General features: G+C 47.3%; 1 protein-coding gene across 1 annotated transcript in view; it reads right to left on the bottom strand.

The window, feature by feature from the left end:
* Positions 1-15,515, bottom strand: part of LMNB2 (lamin B2) — a 36,784-nt gene extending 21,269 nt beyond the window's left edge. Inside the window, exons 1-2 of the mRNA XM_054291002.1 lie at positions 15,275-15,515; positions 7,179-7,315 (exon numbers count right to left, since the gene is read on the bottom strand). Coding sequence (XP_054146977.1) covers positions 7,179-7,315; positions 15,275-15,511 — 374 coding nt within the window. The 5' untranslated portion in view covers positions 15,512-15,515. The remainder of the gene's footprint in view (positions 1-7,178; positions 7,316-15,274) is intronic.
* Between the last annotated feature and the right edge of the window lie 434 nt (positions 15,516-15,949).

Here is a 15,949-nt window from a genome sequence, read left to right as displayed (position 1 = left end):
CTGTTGGAGAGGACTGAGGATAGCTTGTCAAGCCAGGTAATAAATGGCTCTACCAGATGAGATGATATACTGGACCTGATGGTCATCAACACAAATGAGCCAACCAGTGATGTCAGACAGGAGGCAGCCTGGGTTGCAGTGATCATGCAGTCCAGGAGTCTGCAGTCCTGAGAGACATGGGTCAAGTGAAGAGAAATGAAGAATGAGTTTCAGGAAAACAAACTGCCTACTGTTCAAGGAGTTGGTCAATAGCACCTGCTGGGAAACTGCCCTCAGGGACAAGGGAGAAGAACTTCTAGGAAATTTTCTACATCACAAGAGCTCTTGATCCTCAGGACTGGAAGGCAAGAGACCAGCAAGAATGAGTTGAGACCAGCAGGTGAAACTAAAAGGCAAGAAGATAAAGAAGAGGCAATATTAGTACAGGTTGGTATCCTGGCAAGAGTATGGAGACATTGCCTGGTTGTGAAGGGACAGGGTCAGTAAGGCCAAGGTGCAGCTGAAGTTGAACTTGGCAAGGGACACCAAGAATAACGAGATCTTTTGCAGGTATGTTAGTCAGAAAAGGAAGGTCAAAGCAAGTGTACTTCTTCGATGAACAAGCCTTTGCAAAGTGGTTCAGACGAGAAGAAGGTTGATGTACTCAACAACTATTTTGCCTCAGCCTTCAATGGCAACCTCTCCAGTAGATGGACCACAAAACAGGAACTGGGAAGGCAAAGTAGCTCACACTATAAGAAAAGGTTAGGTCTGTGACCACCTGAGGAACCTGAGTCCATGGGACCTGACAAGATGCACCCTAAAGTCCCGAGGAACTGGCTGAAGTAGCTGCCATGCCACTCCCCATGACATTTGAAAACTCATGGCAGTGAGATGAAGGCCCAGGTAAAAGGGAAACATTGCGCCCATTTTTCAAAAGGATGGGAAGGAGGACTTCAGGAGTTACTGACCTGCCAGCCATACCTCCGTACCTGGGAACATCATGGAACAGATCCTCCCAAAAGCTCTGCAAAGGCATACAGAGCACAGGGAAATGATTCAAGACATCCAGTACAGCTTCTTCAAGTTCTGCTTGACCAACCTAGTGGCCTTCCCTTGCCCACTGATGGGGGAGTCACTTAATTGTGAAAGGGCTATGAGTATTGTCTGTCTGGACAATATTTTGTAAGGCCTTTGATAAAGTCCCCCCACAAAATCCTTCTCTGATTGCACAGGTAAAATTAGACAAAGGCATCAACGAAGAAGAGTAGTGGGCATATGCATAAACATAAAGAATTTGAAAATTCAGAGCTAATTTGGCTTTTGTAAAGGAAGGCAAGGAGCATAAGCAGGGGTAAAAACCCCGCACAGAAGGGCTCTGAGAGGGCCTTATTTCACCTCTGCCTAAAGAGGCCACAGCAAATATAGTTACCACAAAACACTTCTGAGTTCTGTAGCACTCCTGCCACTCACTGGGGTCTTGGGAGACATCTGATGTAAAATACTACCTGGAGCTTACCCTTCTTCACACATCAGCAGCTCAGAAGCACTCAAAATGCAACCGTGTTTGAGAAATTATTCATAAATAAAATACAGAACAAGACATAGAACACTGTTATGGTACAATAACATCTTGAATACTGGCTGAAGTTCCAATTCTGCAGCTTTCCTTCCCAAGAGGATACACTAAAACAGTAAAAATGACAGAGATGATAAAACATTGATTGAAAGCACAAAGCAGCTTCGGGAGTAGAAGCAATTAAGCAGTAAGGTGTTTCCACTTGAAAAAAAGAGATCATTAAAGAGAAAATCCTAGGAGAGATGAAGAATACAAAAAAAAGGGATAAATGAACAAATGAAAGGCAGATTGAACAACATCTTCATACAATACATAGATAAACTCAGAATCCCTTTGCTATGTCTAAGAACTCCACAAACAGCTGGTCTCAGAATAACTCCACAAAATAGCTGGTCACACTATGAAATGCAAACCCATAATGGCTATTACACAGAATCCAGCTGGACATCACAAAGTCCCTCAGCTGAAGGGAATTGTTGAAGACTGGAAGAGTATTCCCGAGAGCTGTTGCTATGCATGTTACATTCTTCTCTTCTCTAGACAAATGGCCTTTAAGAGAGATCAATTAACAGGCTAAGCAGACCTTTGGTCCAATTCAACACAAACTGTGAGGGATGAAGAGGCAGCCAAAGAGGGGCTGGCAGCACTGCCCTGGAGGGCTAACCCCCTGTTATGGTTTGACACTGGCACAATGCCAGTGCCTTCATGAAAATTCCCCCTCCCTGGCATCTGCTGGGAGGTGATACCCGGGAATAAGCAAAGCAGGCTCCTGCTTAAGGAAAAGGGAAAAAAAACTTTATTAACTAGACTACAAAAACTAAACTACAAAAGAAATAGGAAAAAACCACAAGGAAAATGAAAACTACACAGAAACACTTCCCCCTCCTCCTCCTACCAGATCCCCAATACATTTACATTTCCCAAAATTATCCACACTCGATCTGGCACCACCCTTTCAAAAAAATCAAATCTTCAGCTCATGAGGGATAGACGGAGTCCTTCCTTGTGCCACGGACTTCTTGTCACAATCAGCCACCGCCCGGAGTCTTGCTATCTCGTGACATCTCCTTTCCATGCCGAGGTGCTCTCACCACCAGGCATGGGATGGGGCAGGGGCCTGCCTTCAGGGCCTTTTAAGGATGCCTCATCTCGTTCCAAGCAGAGCACAGTCTCATCTCTGGGACCTTTGTCCCCCCCATTTCTTCTATACCCCCTGGGGCCGAGGGGTCTCAAAAACAAACTCTCTTGACTCCGAGCCTCCGCTTCCCCCTGCACTGCAGCCTCTGTATCACCAGGAAACAGTCCATGGAAATACAACAAAAGAGTCCAGCAAGATTGCCACTCCATCTTCCTCCATTCCTTCAACATCTCTCTTTCTCTTTGCCAGACCCCCTTACTGGCCTGTTTCTTCCTTCATCTTCCACTCTTATCCCTTTCCCAGGAAAGGTAATGTTCCGTGAAGTTCCCATCTTCCACAAGGGTTAAAAGCTCTCCCAGGCGGCTGGGCTGCTCGCTGCCCCCCCCACCTTCTCCTCCCAGCCGTGCTCCCGGCACATGATATCAAGTTTCAAGGTAACAGTTCAAGCACGGGCTGCATTCTCTCCGTCTCCAAAGGAGGGGGGGGGCGGAATAAACAGGTCGCTCGATGCTCCACCACCCTTCCTCCGAATCCGGGCCTACCGTAGATGGGCCACATGGCTCTCCCCTCCCCCAGCCCAGCCAGCAACTGGGCCGGGGAAGGGAGACTCAACTGCTTCACGCCGGAAATCCCAAGAGGACTCTGAAGGACAAGAGCCCTGCTTTTAACTCCTTGGGTTTGTAGTCTCAAGAGGCGGATCCAAATGCCCCACTGGTCAAACCAGGTGCTCATCTTAAAATCCGACCACCCATTGGTAACCACAGCAAAAACAACATATCCCAGATGTCCCATTTCCGGTCAAACCACAACACCCCCAGCCACTGCCTTGGGGTGAGTACATCACCTCAGAGGCCTCTGCCGCTCTATGTTAATCCCTTGCTGCTCATTGGTTCTCCCCTCATGCTCCACCCCTGAGCCCACATCCCATTGGTTACTGGCTTTGCCCCGCCCCCCGCCTTCCCTACATCAATCCCTGGTTTTGCCCAGCTGGGAGCGCTTCTGTTCCTGCTTCCCTTTGCAGAGGTCCCTGCCTTTAATAGAGGCCACTATTCTGTGGAACACCATACAGAGCCCCAGTCTCTTTCTCCACATCACCTGACAGAAGAAGCCAGAGCTCATTATCACTGGGAGAAGGACGTGCCTGTGCCCCTGAGCCGTCCTCAGGATGCTCTTCAGGGAGGTCACAGCACCCTCAGCACCACCCTGCCACAACAAACGACTCTAGAAAAAGATGCTTCTTGTTGACTTAGTAGGGAAAATTATATCCAATTATCTCAAACACTAAAAATCCCCCAGAAAATATTACAACACTGGTAACACAGTAAGAGAAAAAAATCTAAAATAAACAAATATGTGCCCCAGAATCCAAACCCTGGGAGTTGAATTGGCACTCATATGGAACCCTGGTGTAGTGTTATCTGTCAGTATTTGAACAAGATACAGAAAGACATAAGCAGAAGCGCTTCCTCTTACGTCCATTACATTGACAGAGAAACCTTGTTCCTTCCTAGACCACAGGCTCTGTCCCAAATCCTTGTGCCCTGTCCAAGACTCTTGATGTAGGTTGGTCAGCTGCTTCACAAGTTGAAATTGTGCAAGTAAACAGCTCCAGGAAGGAACTAAACACAGGGTAAGCCTCAGACACCTTTGGGCACAAACTGGGCCTGGTGTTACCACACTAGGCCTGATGTTATACCCTTTGGCTTCCCTGGAGTATCTTCAGTGCCTTCAGAGCTTTCCATGCTCACAAACTCAGTCTTGGGGAGGAAAAAAAGAAATGGGGAATCTGCTAATAAACCAGGAGGTTGACTGTGATCCTATATTGCGAGGGAAGTCTATTATCTCCTGTACCAGCAACCCAATGTATTCCAAGCAAACAAAAGAATGGCAGTGTTTGGGATTGCTCCTGGCCAGACTGTGCTGGCATTCTTAAATCTCTTCTCTGTTATGAGCTTGAAAGAGAGGGAGAGGCAATAATAGTGAATATAAACTTATGCAATAACCTACCCTTCCACTACACAGTTCTCAAAGCAAGTTTGGTCTGAGATGTGGTAATCACATATTCTCTGAACAGAAAGAGACTTACTTCTCTCCCAGGATTTTCCTGAGAAGCTATGAGAAAGCTCAGAGAAAACAATTCTTATCTTAATCTCTGCACCTGTTGTTGTGCACATGTGGAATATGTTAGGGAGATTGTTTACCAAAAGGCAGTTTCCCAATTGGACTCTGGTGATGGTGTTTTGATTCATTGACCAATTGGATCCACATGTGTGCATTGGACAGTCTGGCATGGACAAAGGGTTTTTTATACAGTGTAGTGTAGTGTAGTATAGCTTAATAAAGCATTTGATCAGCCTTCTGCAATCATGGAGTCAATGCTCATTACTCCCCATTGCTACAATACTGAGAGAAGCAGCATCTGACTGTCAGCTTCAGTAATGAGCTACATGTCAAGTGAACACTGCAAATCAGACAACAAACTGAAAGTTTCACTTACGAGAGTCATATTTAAAATCTGGCCACATCACAAGCTAGACACCCCACAAACATTCCAAGAAAATTACAAGCATCTCAATGGACTGGAAGGAATTAAGTAGAAGAAACTCTGAAGCTGAGGAATTCGACTCTACTGCTATGAACTGTAAACAGAGAGAGAAACCAGGTATTTTTTCCTCACCTATTGCAGAAGACAAGCAAACAAAAAGCTGAAGTTAGTTTGGTCATTGAAGTGACTGGTAAGGGGCAACTCAGTTGTCCAGGCAATGGTTGAGGGGGGTGATCCAAGGGAAAACACTATCTCCATCACTTTACATGCACAGTTTCCCACCACAAAGGATTTTGTACAGTCTCTTATGCCTATCAAAAGTCTAAAGAACAGGAATCAACTGGATTCTCGTTATCTGCCAAGTGAAGATACTTCTTACAAGGAGACCTTAATCAAAATAGAGAAATATGAGAGGTGAACCAAATTCCCAGTTACTACTGTTGCTCTCTTATGGAGCTTGCTTTAAAAGCCAAGCAAGAGTACCTGCTATCACAAGATGAGAGAGACAACCTTAAAGTCCATGTGCCATGCACATGCCAACTGCCATGCAAAATACACTATCCAAAATAAATGCCAAGACTGCTGGCCTGAGGCTTTGAAGAGAATATACAGCTCCAACAGCAACACCCCAGTAGGGCTGGGTGGGATTCACCTCACTGCACTTTAGGGGTTTTACTGCTGACCTAGTTACCAGAGGAGTTTTTCATGGTTAACAAAAGCTGAGCTAACCAAGTCCACAAATACCAGCACACAGCTTGCCTGACCACATGCAGGCCTATGCTATAGGCTGTACTTCAACAGACTTTACACCAACTCAAATGCAGATGCTTACACTATCACTATTTCATGTTTGGACAGATGTTTTAGGGCAAATTCCAAAAATATCTCCAATGGCTGACTTTAAAAAAAGGGCCCAGCAGAGAAAATGAGTATTCAGTGATATAGCAAAATTTACAGAGAAAATGTGAAACACTTTATCATAAATTAACTAGATAGCCAGGAAAAAAAAAAAAAAGACAGGGGAGGGAAACATTTAAGTCCTTTTATAACTACTTAGTTGCAAATGAAGAAATGAGAGACTTACAGTAGGCCTTAGTGGCACTGCCACATTAAAACCTATTTTATGGCTGACAACATTGATAAACAGGTGATGTACATAATGACCTGCTCAGGAAAAATCTGTCATTCCCAAATCTCATGTATTAAAATAGGTAGCAAAATTCAATTAGAAGCAAAAATTTATTTTCCACTACATATATTAATTTTTAAATGAAGTTTCTACTACTAAACAGTATTTGATTACAAATAATTCCCATGGGAATTGAAATAATAAATTCTACATGGTTTCAGGAACTAGTTTGTTATGCCAATTCTCTGTGATACAAACTGAATGGCAGTTTAAAATTATTTAGTGGGTACAAGGTCTTCTCCTGGCACATATACATTGTAGCTTCATGTCTTTTCAAGGCAACACTGCTTCCATATTCCCAAACTGCTCAGGGCCAACCCCTTCCCTTTTCTTCCATTTCTCCCATCACTCATACAGTGAGCCAGACAATAAAAATCATTCATGAACCCTCCTTGAATGGATCAGTTTTAATCTAGATCTCTTTCTCGATCCAGTTTACCAAGCAGCTGCACACATGCACATCCACGTCAGGGGAGGCAGGACAGGACAAAGCAGGCACAGCCATTTGCTTGAGTCTCACATCACATAACATTCATCTAATATTTACAAATACACTTGTGTATATACTGCTGGAATTATGTGCTCTGACCAGCTGTACCAACAAGCTGAAGGATTTCCCCTCTGACAAACCTGTATCTTCTCATGGATCTGCTTCCAGGAGGTGTTTTAAGAAGCATCATTGGTATCATTTCCACAGCAAATATTGCCCGTTCTAATTGAAAGAAAAGAAATGTAATACCCTCCTCACCTTTTATTGAACTCCTCGAGTTCTGCTCTCAGTTTTCCTATTTCAATTTGTAATCTAGCCCTCTCCTTGGCAGTTTCATCCAGAACTCTTCGAGCATCAGCCAGTTCAGACTCATAGAGACTCTTGATTCCACTCACCTAAGGGGAAAAAAAAAGTATTTGGGTTTGTAAAGTATTTGTGTGCTGTAACATCACAACAACTATCAAAGAACTGAAACATAGGACCAGGTTACACAAAAGTTTCTTTGAAAAAGGGTGTATGATATGATTTCTGCCATTTAAGAACATTCTATACTGAACATTTTCAATTAAAAAGCAACACAAAGATTTCATTTTTATTACCAATGCAACAAAACATACTATGTTTGAAATGTCCAAACCTTCCCAAGAGATAAACTGAACAAGATCAGTGCACCTTACAATCTTAACTTCAATTATTTGTCCTTATTCCCAATACTGCTGCTTTGGGAGATTTTTTTTTAAACACGTGAAGACATTTTGTAGAATACAAGCCCAAGGACCCATTTTGACTCTGCTGTTCTTCCACTACAAAGTGTCTGAAACCACATGAACTACAGAAATGTGAACTGTTCAGAAATGAGCTTCCACTCTTGTTCTCTATCTCAGAGGATAAAGAGCTACAGACTTCTTCCTGTCCCAAAATAACCTAACATATAATCAGTAATACAGACTGCATGAGGCACCTTGAAGTCTGCTATGCCTTTATATTTTTTATAAGACAAGATTATTTGAAAGTTATATCAGACAGCTAAAATGTACAGACCATGTAAGATTGCTACTTTTGCTTCTGTGAAAGGATGCCAGAACAACTTTCACAGAATCAGAGAATATGCTGAGTTAGACCTGCAAGAGCATCGAGAGTCCAACTCCCAGCCCTGCACAGGGCACCCCAACAATCCTACACTGTGCCTGAGAGTGTTACCCAAATGCTCCCTGAGCTCTGGCAAGCTTGGTGCTCTGAGCACTTCCCCTGGGAGCCTGTCCAGTGCCCAGCCACCTCCTGGGAAAAAACCTTCTGACATCCAAGCTGAACCTCCCCTGACTCAGCTCCATGCTGCCTCCTCAGGCTCTCTCACTGGTCATGAGAGTGTACAGACTGGGACCTGCCTCTCATGAGGAGGCTGAGGGCTGCATTGGTGTCTCCCCTCAGTCTCCTCCAGGCTGAACAAACAGAGTGCCCTCAGCAGCTCCTCATACACCTTCCCCTCTAGACCCTTCCCCATCCTTGTGGCCCTTCTTTGGACACTCCTCTACTAGCTCAATGTCTTTTTTATACTGTGGTGCCCAAAACTGCCCCCAGAACTCGAGGTGAGGCTGCTCCAGTGCAGAGCAGAGAGACACAATCCCCTCCCCTCACTCAGCTGGCCTGATGCCCCCAAGGACACGGTTGGCCCTCCTGGCTCCAGGGCACTGCTGGCTCAGATCCAACCTGCCATCAGCCAGAACCCCCAGGTCCCTTCCTGCAGCCTCTCCCCAGCCTCTCATTCCCCAGTCCATCCACACAGCCATGGCTGCCCCATCCTAGGGGCAGCATCTAGCACTTGTCCTTGTTAAGCTTCACATAGGTGATTTCCTATCTCTCTGGTTGGTCAGCATTTCTCTGGAGGGCTTCTCTGCCCTTGCAGGTGCTGACGGCTCCCCCCAATTTAATGCCATTGGCAAACTTTCTTAGAATCCCTCCAAGTCCTGCATCCAAGGATCATTGATGAAGATGTTGATGGGCTGAGGGTGGAGACCCGTGGCACTCCACTTGTGACCAATGTCAGCCTGATGTCCCTCCCTCACTATAGCCCATTGTGCCCAACTTGTGAGCCAGTTCCTCACCCAGAGTGTGACAGGGTTATCCAGCTTTATGCTGGACATTTAGTCAGGTGAATCCTGTCTCTCTGAAGCAGTTGTGAATCCTGAAAGACAGTTCCATGGTCAAAGAATCAAAGAATGAGTTGGGTTGGAAAAGACCTTAAAGCCTATCTCATTCCACCCCCTGCAATGTGCAGGGTCAGCTTCCACTATCCCTGGTTGTTCCAAGCCTCAATCTGGCCTGAACACTTCCAGGGATGGGGCAGCCACAGCTTCTCTGAACAGAGCAGAGGTGCAGAATCCCCCCTGCCCTGCTGCCCACACCGGGGGCTTAGCCCATCACAGAGGTGGCTTCTGGCAGCTAGTGCCAATGGTTGGAGCAGGTTCAGCCTCTCACCCACCAACACCCCCAAGTCCTTTTTCCCAGAGGAACTCCCAATTCATTCTTCACCCAGCCTAAATTTGCACCTGGGATTTGTTGGTTCGTTGTAGAATCCAAAACCCTGTTGCCAACAGCAGTTGTGTAATCCAGGGTTGATCTGCAGAATCTGCTTGGCTATCCTCAAGCCCTTCACTCTCCCCACACCACCTGTGCTCTCATGCCAACGTCTTTCCATTCCTCCCTAGGAATGGAAAATGTGACCCCTTCTCCCCAAATTATCATAACTTTGAAATTATGGGACTTTCAGGCAAAGGTATGAGAAAATGAGTAAAGTTCTTTAGTAGTATGGTTATGTATAACAAGGCAAACAAACAACAGCAACAACAAACAGAACCACAGACCCAGATCCAGCCCCAGCCCCAAGCACAGCCCCGGGACCAAGCACAGCCCCAGCCCCAAGCACAGCCCCAAGCACAGACCCAGCCCCGGCCCCAAGCACAGACCCAGCCCCAGCCCCACACGGCAATGGCGGGTGAGAGAGAAGGGGCTCTCTTTGCAAACCCTCAGTGGGCAGCCGGTCTCAGCGCCACTTGGGAAGCTGAACGGCCTGGAGCAGGAACATTGGAGCAGCAAGCTGGAACAGCAGCAGTAGGCACACCCAGAGTGGCAAACAGTGTAGCAAAAACTCAGGAGCTGTGCCAGGGAAGGCAGGGGTCAGGCAGACCCGGGAGACACCCCCTCAGAGGGGTTCAGGGTTCCAGGTTTACCCCGAGGGTCCTTCCCGGTGAGGTCGGGTGTTGAAAAGGTCACAGTTCAATGGCCACTCTAATAAGCAAAGGCTCACCCTTGGTAGTAGAAGCTGTGCAGGACAGAACTTCGCAGCGGCAGCAAATTCTCCCTGCAGTAGCAGCAGCCCAACTGTCTGCCTTCCGACCCCGAGAGTGAGTGAGAAGCTGAGCCCAGCCAAAATCTCACAGTGTCTCTGAACTTCTCAAGAGAAAGCTCCCCACCACAGGGACTGCAGCCACCTGCACCCCCTCCCCACATCTTGGCCACATCCTTTGTCTTTCTCAAGTATCTATAGTTCCAGCCTCTTAGGCAACAAATGGGAGAAACATTCCATAAGAGAAAGAAAAGGGAAAACAACAACAACAAAACAAACAAACAAACAAACTAAAATCCCCAAAAAAGCCAAACCAAAAAAAACCCCAAACAAAACCCACCCCTAACTTCCAACGATCACCCAGAGCCATGTCCGTGTGTTTGACACTCTTCAGGTCCCTCTTGCCACTAGCACCGATCCCTTTATTGAAGAGCAGAAGGGATGAAACTCATTTGGCCCTGTGAACTTCAGCAGTCTCTCTACAATGTCCAGAATACAAGCCCTGGGAAGCAGCAACAAACCTTCCCAGATGACAGGTTAGGCCAGCAAATGGGTCCCTCAACTGTGAAAATGGAAACTCCCTCTGAAAGCAACAGAAAAACCCTAAAATGTTCAGCACAAAACAAAAGGACATGCTGCAGCCCAATCCACCTCATGTCCATGCGCCCTAGCATAAATCTTCCTGCACAGAGGCCAACCTAGACACCCTTATTGCACTACAAATGTGCTTTCGCTTTTTTACCCTCTCTTTTGCTGGCAAAAGAGCCTGCGAGTGTAATTGGGCAACACAGGGAACAAGGAAATAGAAAAAGAAAACAGAGATGCTTCCATAGCAGACTGAAAGACACAGCTGCTGGATGCTCTCACCTACCTGTGCTGGGAGCATTCAAAGCTCACTAGGCAGTGGGTCAAGGGCAGATACACTGACACAGACCCTCCCAAAGCAACCCCACTTGAGAAAAGCTGCAAGGTGTCACTCAGTGAAGACTTGAAACACATCAAGAAGGCACTGAACCAACATGCTAGGCAAGAAACATGTTCCAGCCAACCACAAGTGACTCCAGACAAATCTGCTGAAGAAACGTTAATCTCATAAGAATACATTAACGTGCAAAGCACAAGTGTATTCCCACCAAGTGTGGCTCAGCATGTTCTAATTTAGCCAGTTACAGACTGACAAAGGACTGCCAGTCAGCTCTGGTTCAGGCCCACCAAAAATATCAGTCAAGTTCTCAAGAACAATGAAGATATGTGTTATGTCAACTCCCAGATGACACCTACAGTGTCAGAAAATCATTTAACACAATATTTTAGAGGATGCAACTTGAGTGACCCAACGTCCACAGCAGCATCTAAGTACGAATTTTGCAGGTGACAACTAGGCAACACCAGACCTTCATATCCTGGTCAGGACAGGAGCTCTGGCCACCACACGTAGTGCACACAAAGGGCATGGTAGCTCCAACACTGGCAGGCAAGAGGAAAGCATGTGAGATTGCAGCCACCTGCACACACACCCACAGAGATGGGAAGACAGAGCGAAGAGGGAACCCCACAGATCCTCTTTTTGTTACAAGGGCAATTGCTGTCAGTAGCTGAGGCTCCCGAGGACCTTATTTTTCTAATTCTCCTTCGAGGGGATGAGCACAGTGGGGTGTCCTCAGAACAGCGCAGTAATCCCTCTTGTCCCCATCAAAACATCTGTTCCAGAAGGCTACAACCATGAGCACTACAGAAGAGAGCAGAGAGTCAGTAAAACAGAACTGAGGAGGGCTCTAGGACTGTTCTCTTAGCTCTTCCACTATGTCCCCTCCCAGCCTCACAAATCAGATTATTGCAACAGTGACCCCAACACAGTGAGAACAGCGTCAGTCATGTACTAAGGATGTAGAAAAACAAGGGGATGAGCTCCATTTCTCTTCTGTCACAGGCTAACTTACACAAGGGCAGTGATGGAGGAAAGCAAACAGAGAAGGAATGAGGACAGTTAGAGGTTCCCTCAGACACATCTGTAAACTTTTTTTTGCATCTGTCTGAGGGCTTACAGTATACACTTTTTATTTGTCTAGGTGCCTACTGCATACAAGTAAAGCAGCATTGGACAGGGTTAGGAAAAAGGCTATAATTAATAAAGACCTGAAGATTAATCAACTGCAAAGCTCCTTTTCTCTGCTGTTAAGAGATGGCAGCCCTGTGTTCATCAAGAAGAACAGGAATTATATTGTTCTAAGACCATGCTGGGACTGCCACACAAACAGCTGCTTTCTGCAATCTTGTTCAAATTGGTAGTTGAAACAACAAGGAAAAAGAACATCCTGATCAGCTGATGATTAAAGAATCTCTGGCAGAACAATAACTACACTCCTTGCCTGATCAGCATCAGTAGAACTTCTCTCATCCAGAAGACACCACCCTAAACCAGAACTTTGAGCACAGAGCAAAACTGTTCCCAGACATGCAGGGATGGGGCAGGGGGTGTCAGGAACCCATTACTCAGGACATGTCATGTCAGTAAGTAACAGTCTCTGCCAGCTCAGGTATGGTCCCTGAGGGATACCTGAGTGACAAGCAAAGAACAAACATCTCTCTCATGATAACCATGGTTCCGTGTACTGTTTGCTATAGCTGTCCTTAGCTTTGAGAAATCCACCTTTGATCATGGACTCCATCATCTGCTCTCTAGGCAAAAGTCTCAGGTAGGAACAACAGCCCATTGCTGAGCAGTGCTTCTGTCTGCTTCCCACAATGTGCACGATGCCACCTACCACAGTGGCAGGTGACATCTTCTGCCAGAACCAAAGAAAAGCCAAAAATAACAGAATATTCAATTAGCTTTTATAAATAGTAAATAAGATCAGACTTAAATTTACACACAGTTGAGGGCAACAAATGGGAATGTGCATTTTGAACACTGTGGAAAAAGAAAATAGTCTCCTATAAGCATGCAGAGCTTAGATGCTTACACATATAAAGATTTAATAATGCAGAGAGAACAGTATGCAAATTTCACTGGACTATGTTTAACTGTGCTTCTACACAGAAGTTAGAGCTTCTTTGGGGTTTGTTTGGGGGGAGGTTGTGGGATTTGGAGGGTTTATTTTTAATTAATATCTTATTTCACATTAAGACTAATCATTTTATGAATGCAAATTCCAACAGTTAATAATTGTTGGAATTTGCTGAATTGCCAGCAGAAAATCCAATTTACTAGGTTGGTCCCAAAAGTGAAAGGACAGGGTTCTCCCATTCCAGTAAATAGGAAATCTGACAACTATGTGAAGGCTTACTGCTTCCACAGTCCTAAACCAATGTCCACTGCCCAGCACTAAAACAATAAAACTACAAAGTTTCCTTCTGTGGACATATGTAAAGAATAAATAAACCTTCCTAAAGGGATGAGGAAAGTATTTAACAAAGGTGGTCCAGAGACAAGCCAAAGCATCAGTGCCAAAGAAGAGCTTGATAAATCCTGAAGAAGTTTGTTATGTCTGAGGATTAAGACCTTTTTGAAGTCTGGATGAAAAACACAGAAGTAGAAAGCTCAAAGTAACCAAAAGGTTCCTATTCTCAAGTTTATTTTCTGATTACTGCATCAGAATACTTTTCAGAATTGCTCACACACTACGCTGTTACAAACTGGTTTAAACTCATGCTAAAAGTCTAATGAAATTATATCAACGTTGTCTGCTTGTCCTCTTACTCTTGCACATGTCTACCATCAACAGATTTACATTCTCACTCTTGCATTTCAAAGGGATACTCCTTCTAGCCTCCAGCGATCTACAGCTTAGAAGCTTCCTAAATTAGATGTGTTTATTTTGTGTATAGCATGATTTCACACGGTAAGTTATGCTTCATGCTTAGAAATAGCTAGCGATTTTGAAAGCATGGAAGTTACAATATATCATTAAGCGATACAAAGGGACTCTAAAGGTACTTCTGGTTTGGGCATACATGCACTGATTGCATCCCCAAATAAGACATTATAACATCTGCTCTACCTTAAACTAAATTAAATCAAATCCTCCTCCCAACACCCCGAGCATCATCAAATCAGCATCTCAAGGGGTGAAAAGGGGAAAAAGACCAAAAAAAATTAAAAGCTACACAGTGGCACAGCGATCCATCACATCCCAGAAGTTACAGTCCAGGCAGTTTGTTGATAGACTTTCCACAGCACCTTAACATCATCTCAGCGGTGGGACACCGCACCTTGCTGAGGGGGTCTGGGCTTGCCCAGGACGGGACGGTCCTCAGTGTCACCGACTACATCCTTCCGCCACAGGGGGAGGAGAGTACCGCGGAAAGCAGCCGCCACAGAATAGGGAAAAGCTAAACTTGGGGAAAAAAATCATGCAGTTTTGCCTCCAAAATTCGAGGAAACAAATCAGAGTCGCTTACACGGACTTGATTCCGAGTATTTACGGAGTCTGTAAAAGATTTCCTGCGGTCAGAGGCAAAGCCAGCCCAAACCATTTCAAATCTCCCACCCCACTGCATCAGCCGTCAAGACAGAGGCCGTAGGGGACACCCAACGAGCCGGTACCAGAGCACGCGTGTGCTGTGGGCGCGGGGCACGGAGGGCTCGGACCGCCCGCGACCCCGGCCCCGGCTTCGCGGTGCGGCCCGTCCGGCGCGGGAGCCGCCAGTCCCGCCTGCAGCGCCGTGTCCACCCCGCTCCGCTCCCGCCACGGGCTCCTCCCCGGGCCGAATCCCGGCCTCAGACGCCTTCAGTGTGTCGCCAGTAGCCCCTCAGCGCGACACCGCGGCCAGAGAGCCCCCGGCCGCCCCGAGGGGTCGCGCGGGTACGTGCTGGGTCTTCACGGCCCCCGCTCCCCGCGCGGCGGACGGGCATGGCGCGGCGGCCACACGGAGCCGTCGCAGCGCACCGCGCGCCGCGCAGGGAACGGGCGGGAGCTGGCCGGGCGAGTGCCGGGCCGCGGACCCGCCCCGGGACGGAGGCGTGGGGCGCTACGGGAGCAGTCGCTGCTCGCCCCCAACTCGGCCGTACCTCCCGGGTGGTGACCTCCTCCTTCTCCGATATCTTTAGCAGCAGACGGTCGTTCTCCAGCTCCAGTGCCCGCACACGGTCAATGTAAACGGCCAGGCGGTCATTGAGCTGCCGCAGTTCCTCCTTCTCCTGCAGCCGGGAGATACGGGTCGGCGACAACGGGGTCCCGCCGGGAGTGCCGCGGCTCGGAGTGCCTGACATGGCGCTGGGGTGGCAGGCGGGCGGGCAGCGACTCATTCAATCCCGCCGCACCGGGGGAGGGAGCGCTAAGATGGCGGGCGGGCGGCCCCTTGCGCCGCGGCGCCGCCTGGGACATGCAGTCCCCGCGCCAAGATGGCCGCGGGCTGCAGCCGCGCCTGCCATTTTGCGCCCGATCGGGGCTCGCGGGTGCCGCTCGGGCTGCGCGTCAAGGATAGAACCGGGCTGGGGCTGGTTCTGAAGCGAAGAGGTTTTGGTGGCAACTGCGGAAGAGACCGGACCCACCGACAGGACTGACCTTCACCCGCTCCTGGCGGAGCAGCAGCCCGGATCCCGCGCGGGGCTCAGGCCTGTGGGCTGAGGGGTTCCGTGAAAGGGCGTGTTTGTGTGTTTTCACTGTAATTCCCTAAAATATCGTCCACAGCCGCCTGTGCGCTCTGAGATGTTGCCCTTGTTTGCTGTCGGCTCTGCACAGGC

This window comes from Melozone crissalis, unplaced genomic scaffold (assembly GCF_028551555.1).
Source record: "Melozone crissalis strain CALT ecotype California unplaced genomic scaffold, PUWL_Pcris_2 ptg000088l_1, whole genome shotgun sequence".
Lineage (NCBI taxonomy): Eukaryota > Metazoa > Chordata > Aves > Passeriformes > Passerellidae > Melozone > Melozone crissalis.
The sequence above is the reverse complement of the archived record's forward strand: the minus strand, read 5'-3'. Positions and strand labels throughout refer to the sequence as shown.